General features: G+C 50.0%; 1 protein-coding gene across 1 annotated transcript in view; it reads left to right on the forward strand.

Annotated features, from left to right (window-relative positions):
* The first annotated feature begins 1,521 nt into the window (after positions 1 to 1,521).
* The window catches only part of LOC130389096 (cGMP-inhibited 3',5'-cyclic phosphodiesterase 3A-like), a 52,312-nt gene continuing 44,270 nt past the window's right edge, over positions 1,522 to 9,563 (forward strand). The window contains exon 1 of the mRNA XM_056598760.1: positions 1,522 to 3,381. Within this exon, the coding sequence (XP_056454735.1) occupies positions 2,440 to 3,381 (942 nt within the window). The 5' untranslated portion in view covers positions 1,522 to 2,439. The remainder of the gene's footprint in view (positions 3,382 to 9,563) is intronic.

Consider the following 9,563-nt stretch of genomic DNA (forward strand, 5'->3'; position numbering starts at 1 on the left):
TCGTTGGACAGTAAGTTACCTAGCTTGTTGGCTAGCTACATCGCTTACTAACTGAGCTAGCGAGCCCTGAGCCCTAAGAATACCTAGTTAGATAGTTAATCAGTTAGTTAGTGACTCTCGTTGTAAGTCAGTTAATCAGTCCGATTGTTAGCCAGCTACATCGCTTGCTAACCAACTGACTTTGTCAGCTACACCTGAGCCGCTGGGAATCACCAGGTCTTCATGAGAATATCTCATCAATCCGACCAGTTCCCCCCGGGTTAGTGCATCCAGCTTCGAGAGTCCAGGGCTGGGCTCAGGGAGGCTGGCTCCCCATGGTCCCCCCCCCCCCCAGAGCCAACTCCTCCCCACCAGATGTCTGACAGATTGCTCCCCATAAAGGTCTCCACTTTCACGCTGCTCCGTGGTGCTGCGAAACAGAGGTGAGGGGGGTTTACGTGCGTGTTCTGCCCGCAGTTGTTAAATTTCTTACGCTCAATTAACAAGACATGTTTGTGAGGACAATCTATCAGGATTTCACAACATTGCTATCCGGCGGTGGAGTGTGAGGTGAGGATGATAGTTGGGGACATGGCCCTCATAACTCCACCCTCCACGAAGTCCCTCGGAAACCAGAAATGCACGTTATTCCACAGCTAGGATGAAGCATTTTTACTTCCTTGTCGCGGTCGTCAAACTGAAGTTGACTTAATCCGCGCTCATATCATCATCAGATGTTTTTTTTATTATTAAGTGAATACGTAGATGCCGGCTATTAATTATTGTAATTAATAGCCGGCATCACACACACACACACACACACTACCTGCTCCCAGCACAAATGGGGTCAATAGTTAATTGACCCCATTTGTGCTGGGAGCAGGTAGTGTGTGTGTGTGTGTGTGTGTGTGTGTGTGTACATCTGTGTACTCATTTTTGTGCAAATGCATGCATTGTGTTGGTTGAATGGTTTGTGCCCCTTCAGTGAGAGCGGGGGTATCCCAGGAGTGGGAGTTTTGTGTGTGTGTGTGTGTGTGTGTGTGTGTGTGTGTGTGTGTGTGTGTGTGTGTGTGTGTGTGTGTGTGTGTGTGTGTGTGTGTGTGTGTGTGTGTGTGTGTGTGTGTGTGGGCAGCCTCCACCGCAGACACTTTCCTATGCACATAAAAGATGGAGCGATGAAACATTGATAGAAGTCTCCCACTTTGACGTAAGCCAACGCGTCACCGTTCACTTATAGTGGGATGAATATTTTAAAAGCCTATACGGTGGGGGGAGAGGGACATTAGAGGGGGTTAAATCAAAGGCTAATCACATCTCTTTGCAGCATTGACTTCTTAATCTCAGATGAAGTATCAATGCTGTGGTATACCCGCTGTGTTAGATCATGTATATTATATATATTTGCCTACATGCAGCTCCCCACACACAGTCAAATCAATACTAGGCTTCAGATTAAAACGAAGTTACTCTAAAATAGTCTACCTCTATACGCGTTTATACCGGCGTTCAATTCCATTGAGATTAGTCGAATATAGGTCAATGCCATTTCGACGGTGACATTCCACTCAAAATAACCCGAGTAAAATATACACCAAAGGCAAGATACACACGGCATTGGCTCGGCTTTTATAATTTTTATCAGTCATTTCTCATGAAAATCCAAACAGAAGTGCTGCCTGCTGGGAAGGGTGAGTAAGGAGCGGAGAGTTCAGTGCGCTGGAAAAAAGGTGCTCCATGGGTTTAGTCGGAATTCGGCATTGTGTGAACGGCACACAAGCGTCGCGCGGCGACACGCACGTAGCGGTGCGCCGGCGGCGGAGCTGACACCAAGACATTCCGGAGAATCCTCGGAAACCAAAAAAAGGGCAACACACTGATGAAGGAACTGAATTCGTCAATGTGATTACCTTCGAAGATAGCGGACCATTCCCTCCCAAACTATTGGGGGCTTCTGAATAGGATCGCAAAGTGGCCAAACAATGGAAAACAGAGAGTGTGTTTGTGTGTGTCTTTGCGTTTTGCCGCTCGTGGAGTAGGACTGGTGGTTTTTAATAGAAGCCGCTGCTGATCGCGGTGGGCAGGACGCGGCGGAGCGCGCGATGACACCAGACGGAGAGAGCGACGGCGCGACAAGAATCAGGACACAATAGGACGTGATAGTGTGCACGCGGAGAGGTACTGCCCCAGATCCGTGACATCCCCGTGGTTCGGTGGTTCAGTGACTCTTTATTTATCGTTGGTTTGTAATCGCACACCCGCCAAGACGGGCTGTTCCAACCACCATTCATATCCGTGCGTAAATGGAGTGTTTGTCAGTGCGTGTGGAGGATTCCTGCGTTTGTTTTGCATATACGTTCGTCGCGAGCGGCTCCCTCTCTGGCCCTTGACCTTTTACGCACTAGATGTAGACAATCCAAGACTTCCTTTTACGTCCATATCTGCCATGAGGCTGCGGTGGTGATGGCGACGCCAACGGAGCCTGACGCACGCAAAGAAAAAGGGTCCCGGGCACCGGAACGCAACGGCTACGTGAAAGCACGTGCGACTCCGATTCCCCTGTGCAGCGACCCACGGGATCACGACGCACCGTGGTGGAAGCTGGCCACGCTCACCGACCGAGTCTGGAGTTCCCGTCCACTCCGGTGCGCGGTGTGTGTGGGATCCCTCTCGGTTGTTTTCGCTCTGCTGCTCGTTCAACGTGCAGACCGGAGCTCTGAGGTCAGCAGTGGCAGCAGCCTACTCTCTGCGTCGTCTCCCGTTCAGTTGGCGTCAGACAGCGCAGCGGAGCTGTTGCAAACTTGCTGGAGCGCGGTGGTCTCGCCAGTGCTGAGCCTCACGTGTGCCTTCTTCTGGGTGGGTTTGTACTCGATTCGCTGCGGAGTGCTCATTCCGGCCGCCCTTTTCCTTTTAACAGTTTGCCACCTGGCCGAAACGGCGGCGCGGTCTCTCTTGTGGCCCGGGACCGATGAGCAGCAGCTGTTTTCATCCACTTCCACAGCCTCCAACGCGGTCGTGCTCCTCGCCTGCCTGGCCGCCGGTGCACTCATGGTAGCGCGGCTGAACCAGGGAATCTCAGTGGTCGTGTGCGTCAGCGTGGTCCGGACTATCTCCCTCATCTCCCTGCACAAGGTACGCGCCACTTGGAGACCCTACGTGGCCTACCTGGTCGGCGTGCTGGGCATCCTACTGGCGAGGTATGCTGACAAGCTCCTGCAGAACCCAGCAAGGATACATAAGGAGGGCTGTACCCCCGTGAGCGGAGCGAGGGGAGAGATCCCTGCGTTTAAAAGGCGAAGGAGGTCCAGTGGTTCTGTGATCATATCGTCAGACATGGCGCACAGTCAGCCCAACAGCAGCAAGTCACACCGGAGGACCTCTCTGCCCTGCCTCCAGCGGGACCAGGTGAGCACTTTGGGGGTTATTCTGTCCCAGCCGGAGTTGGCCTACAGCTTGTTTTGTTCCGTTTGGGGGTCTTTCGCTGTTACCCGTCCCGAGTTGAGATCGCTTCGCAGGACAGTTGAGAAGCCTCGAAGTCATGTTTAGTGATGGGTGATCGGTTGTTCGTGTTTTAGATGGGTTGTTTAACAGTCTGAACGATGCTTTCCCCAGGAATGAATAATAGTTTGGATCAGGCTTTTGATAACGCGCACAACAACAACAACATTTCACCACCACAACTAACAATAACAATATACTCATAGTATCATAGTAATAATACTACTAATAATAATATTCATAATAATAATACCCATAACACCAATAATTACAATAATAATTATAACGATGATAATAATAATAATAATATCTTGAATCTAAATGATGTCTGAATACATTTCTGAATGGGTTTATCTGAGGATCTGGGTTGCTTTCATCTGTCATCGTTGTGGGTTGCATGTGTGTGTGTGTAGATGATCTAGTTTGAAAGCTCTGCATACTCCGAGTGGCTGGCCGTCATTGCTAGGCATGCATGGCGTCATTCCTACAATCTACATTTTTAAACACATAAGTGGATGCAGCTAAAAGCCCAAGTTAAATTGAAGCAACTGAATAAAACAAGGAACCAGACGGGTAATGTGTTCATATTCAGGAGGAGGAATGACCTCAATGTTCTCCAATGAAAAAGACAAAAAGAATCATGAAGTAAAGATTACTGGTTCCACTCCCTCTCGCTCTCTGGAGATAAAATACCAAATTTGGTCTTTTTTTAGACAAAGCATTCTTATTTTAGCAACATTGCTTTCAAATGATCGCAAGCGAGGGGAGTTGAGGATACAATTTCAATGATTAACCCAGCGATTATTAATGTGACTCTGCAGATATATCTCAACCTATTTCACTTCTCTCTCTCTCTCTCTCTCTCTCTCTCTCTCTCTCTCTCTCTCTCTCTCTCTCTCTCTCTCTCTCTCTCTCTCTCTCTCTCTCTCTCCCTAAGCCATTTTGCCTGTATCAATGTGTTTATATATATAGAGCAAAACACAGAAAGAGAAGGGGGGAAAGAAAAAGTGAAATACAATGAGTGAGTGAAAGGGATATTCAGTGAAAACACAATGCATGTTGAATCACACACACACACACACACACACACACACACACACACACACACACACACACACACACACACACACACACACACACACACACACACACACACACACACACACACACAGACACACACCACATCACAGACACACGTGTGCGGGTGACTTTGAGGTGTGATCCAGGAGCAGACCTGACTCAGTGAACAGTGTGTGTGTCCAGTATCTCTCTCTCTCTCTCTCTCTCTCTCTCTCTCTCTCTCTCTCTCTCTCTCTCTCTCTCTCTCTCTCTCTCTCTCTCTCTCTCTCTCTCTCTCTCTCTCTCTCTCTCTCTCTCTCTCTCTCTCTCTCTCTCTCTCTCTCTCTCTTCACACCACGGAAAATCAATGAGCACACAAGCGAGCGTCTGAATGGGAAACACATTTTCTTCTGCCCGTTCCTTGGGGATCAAAGCGCGTCTCGCCGTGACCCCCGGTGCCGTTTGGGTTACGGAGCGCAGTCAGCCCGCTCACTTCAAAGATGTCCCCCGCTCTCTGGGCTGCTGCTGGGGTGCAGCTCACTGCTCTGTGCCATTCTTACTTCTCCTCTAGCATTTTGCCTCCCATGTTCCCATGTCTCTGAGATCCAATTGGATTCAATAAGAAAATACATATGTTTTTATGTATATTCATATCTGTATGTATGTATATGTATAGGTATATTTTTTCTATATGTATATATACATATCTTTACATATATATTAAAACATATATATATATGTGTTCATATGTATGATTAACCTGAATTCAAAGTATATCCAACTATTCCTTTTATTATTAATGGTGTTGTATTTTTTGATGGTAATGTTTTATGGTAATGCTGTTCTGCAACGAGAATGATCTGGAAACTCCATATTTGTTTAATATGGAAAAAAGGTTTGACCCCGCTTTCGTCTTAAATTTTCAATTTGAAGCATACCTATAAAGTCAAGGTTGCGGTATGCTTTATAATAATATTGGAAAATATTATTTTTCTGCAGTATTTTAGTAGTAGTAGTATCTAGCTGGGATGAGGATCCATTACATTAACAAAGCCTGAAATACTGAGAATTATACAAGGGGCCATGACATCAGTAATAACTCATCTATAGCTCATTATTGTGTTCACGAGGGAAAGTGATCATGTTTGTGTGTCTGTGTGTGTGCGTGTGTATGCGTGTGTGAGTGTGTTCGTGTGCGTGCTTGCATGCATCCTTGCGTGCAAGCGTGCATTTATCTGTGTGTGTGTCTTTGTTTGTTTGTGTGTGTGTGTGTGTGTGTGCATTTGTGATGTTCCATATATCAATGCTTCACCATTGCTAGAGCCCTCTAGTGATAACTGTTCTCTATTACAATACCCTGCGTTGTCTGAGGCTGCTGCAGTATTGCGATCTTTTGATCAAATCTTCGGGGAAATTGGAACATGTTCATGTTAATTCATAACAGCTGTGGTGTGTGTGTGTGGTTGCCTGCCCAAATTAGGAAACATCAAAATTTGGGTCAAATATTGTACACACATTATTTGTACGGGATCTCTTTCACATCTCATCAAACAGACATACTTTTAGATATGCATTAAATGAACGGCAAGTTAATTTGTCATTCAAATGTAACTTAAAGAGGTTCAGGGTTAAATCTATAAAACATTACCTCCCCAAGTTGTGAACTCACAACAAGTCCCTGATTTCCACCGGCTGGTTGGGTGCTTGCGTCCATGTGCCTCTGTAAACCATGGCAAAACAACATAAGGTGTACCAACTTGTTGTTGTGACAACAATGCGAAAAACACCTCTCTCAGCAAAACCCCACAATGAACTTGGCGACCACTGGCAGACGCTACGTCAATGCAGGGTCTTGGCCGGCCCTCGACATTGACCCAGTGATCGCCTGCCTCTGGTTAAGACACACACTCGCACGCACGCACGCACGCACGCACGCACGCACGCACGCACGCGCGCACGTGCACACACACACACACACACACACACACACACACACACACACACACACACACACACACACACACTCACACTCACACATGGTGTGCATGTGTGTTGTCCTGCCCATGTCTTGTCTGTGTGGTCTGTGGTGTGTAAACAAACCCCTGCTGACCCACGCTAGTCATCGCTGACACACGGGCTGCGGGGCCCGGTCCCATAGGGGGGTCAGATCAGGGCTGTGGGAGGGCTCAGAGCAGGCTAACGCTGACGCTAGCCTAATGCTAGCCCCCCGGAGGACAGCCCCGTGAGCGACGTGAGGAGTTTTGTAGTCTGCGTAGTCTCCGGCATGTTGCTCATCGCTGTGTTAAACTGATTTACGATGTTTTCCAGCTAAAAAGTCGGGAGGGGGAGCAACAAGGGCTGCATCTGCAAACTAATGTTTGCATTATTGCGGCGTCGGAGAGCGACGTGAGTGATGGTGTGTGCATGAGAGTCGACAGAGCTTTGTGTGCGTTTCCTTTTATGTTCGTCCCCCCCTCAGGAAGTCTCTCCTCCCGACTCGTCTTAAGTGTCTTACATAAAGATCCTTGAGATGGATAGTCGCTGTGTGGATATCGTTTATTCTGAAAATAAATAGAGAGAGGAGAGGGAGAGAGAGGAGAAGGGGAGAGAGGAGGGGGAGAGACAGAAGAGAGGAAGAGGAGAGGAGGGGGAGAGGAGAGGGAGAGAGACGAGAGGGAGAGAGACGAGAAGGGGAGATTGAGGAAGAGAAGGAGAGAGGAGAGAGGAGAGAGGAGGGAGAGAGGAGATGGGGAAAGAGTAGAGGGAAAGAGACTAGAAGGGGATAGAGAGGAGAGAGGGAGAGAGGTGGGGGGAGAGATGAGAGGGAGAGAGGGAGAGGGAGAGATGAGAGGGAGAGAGGAGAGGGAGATAGAGAAGAGGGGGAGAGAGGAGTGGGAGAGAGAGGAGAGGGAGAGAGGAGAGGGAGATAGAGAAGAGGGGAAGGGAGGAGTGAGAGAGAGAGAGAGAGGAGAGGGGGAGAGAGGACAGAGAGAGGGGAGGAGGAGAGGGGGAGAGTGGAGTGGGGGAGAGTAGAGTCGGGGAGAGAGGAGAGGGAGAGAGAGGAGAGGGAGAGAGAGGAGTGGGGGAGAGAGGAGAGGGAGAGAGAGGAGTGGGGGAGAGAGGAGAGGGGGAGAGGGGAGAGAGGAGAGGGGGAGAGAGGAGAGGGAGAGAGAGGAGAGGGGGAGAGAGGAGAGGGGGAGAGAGGAGAGGGGGAGAGAGGAGTGGGGGAGAGGGGGGAGAGAGGAGTGGGAGAGAGAGGAGAGGGGGAGAGAGGAGAGGGGGAGAGAGGAGTGGGGGAGAGAGGAGAGGGGGAGAGAGCCCCTGAGTCTGTTCTTCCTCCTTGAAGCTGCCGCCACGGTTTCCGCCCTCGCCGCCGTGGCCGGCGCGCTCCGAGCCGGGCGCAGAGAGCTCTGAGATGATGTTTCACTCCGCTCAAGTGCACATTTAATAAACGGCCGCTCTCCCGGCTTATGATCACAGACTGGCTGCCAGCGCCTGTCATCGCCCTAAGTAGCTGGATTTCAAAAAAGCGTCCGGGTCGTCCACCCTGTCGCCTGGCCCAACGAGAGAAAGACGTTATTAGCTGTATCGGATAGAGTTTTGTGCGTGTGTGTGTGTGTGTGTGTGTGTGTGTGTGTGTGTGTGTGTGTGTGTGTGTACATGATAGTGTGTTTGTCAGTGTATGTGTGCGTGTACATGAGTGTGTGTGTGTGTGTGTGTGTGTGTGTACATGAGTGTGTGTGTGTGTGTGTTTGTACGTGAGTTTGTGTGTGTACATGATAGTGTGCTTGTCAGTGTATGTGTGCGTGTACATGAGTGTGTGTGTGAGTGTGTATGCACACACTTGAAACATGTTTTTACAAGTGCGTGCTTTTACGAGTGTGTGTGTACGGGTGTGTGTAGTGTATGCATATGTGTGTGCACATACAAGTGTATGTGTGTGTGTGTGTGTGTACATGTATGTCTATACGATGTGTGTGTACATGTGTGTGTGTGTGTGTGTGTGTGTGTGTGCTGGGACAGGTTGAGCTCTAATGGGAGGTGACCACACTCGTCCCTTCACATTGCGGTCGGGAGGATATGGAACTCAGAAGGAAGAGGTGTGGACCGCTCTGATAACTTTCCGTGGAGTGGACCCCCTCGCCCCTCGCCCCTCGCCCCTCGCTGCTCACTCTCACCCTCCGTACTTCCCCCTCCCCTCACCGGGGGCCATGCCTTGTTTTCTCTCTAGCTCTCTTGGTCCCTCGACCGGGACTCTCACCTGTGAAACCACGCGCCGACTAGACTCCCGGTAACCCGGAGCCAAGCAGGTACGAGCGGGAAGCGCTGGGGGGAACGTGCCATGCTGGGAGAAGTACACAGAAGGCACTACAGCCGCGGATTGGGCAACCGTGCCCGTGTGCTGCCAGCTCATTGGCTGCTCGTCTCAAGCCCCCTTAAAAGTGAGGCTCCGCCCCCCCCCAGCCCCCCTCGCTGTCACCTGCCCAGCCCTCGGGCTCGGCTCCGGGGTCTGCGCTGCGTCCTCTCGCTGACACCAACACAAACATCAGCCCGGGATCTGAGGAGGAGATACTTCCCTCGACTCGGAGGATAAAGATATTCCTGAGATCTATGTTAATGACTTCCTGTGGACTCCAGAACACAATTATTGTTGCCGTTGTAAACGTTTCCAGTTTCCCCGAGTCAAACTGAACTGCAGTGTAAGTGAATCGTGTCCCTGGACGGGGACGGGGGACGGGGGACGGGGGACGGGGGGGGGCTGATGGTCTTCAGGCAGAGATTTACTATGGGTCCCAGCGCGCTCTCTTTATCCAGGAAGAGAAGAGCTTGTTTGTATTCTAAACAAACACAATGGGTCTTTTCCTCCTTCCCTTTTCGAACTATTAGGGCCCAGGAGTCTGGGAGAGACCTGACATAAACCACACTCCCCCCTCTCTCGGCTTCTCTGTCATGTGGAACAGATCACCTTCCCCTGATTGGCTGAAACCGGTGGGATCCCTTTTCTCGGTTCTTGCCGGGATCTTTATTTC

Source organism: Gadus chalcogrammus, chromosome 9 (genome assembly GCF_026213295.1).
Source record: "Gadus chalcogrammus isolate NIFS_2021 chromosome 9, NIFS_Gcha_1.0, whole genome shotgun sequence".
Classification (NCBI taxonomy): Eukaryota; Metazoa; Chordata; class Actinopteri; order Gadiformes; family Gadidae; genus Gadus; species Gadus chalcogrammus.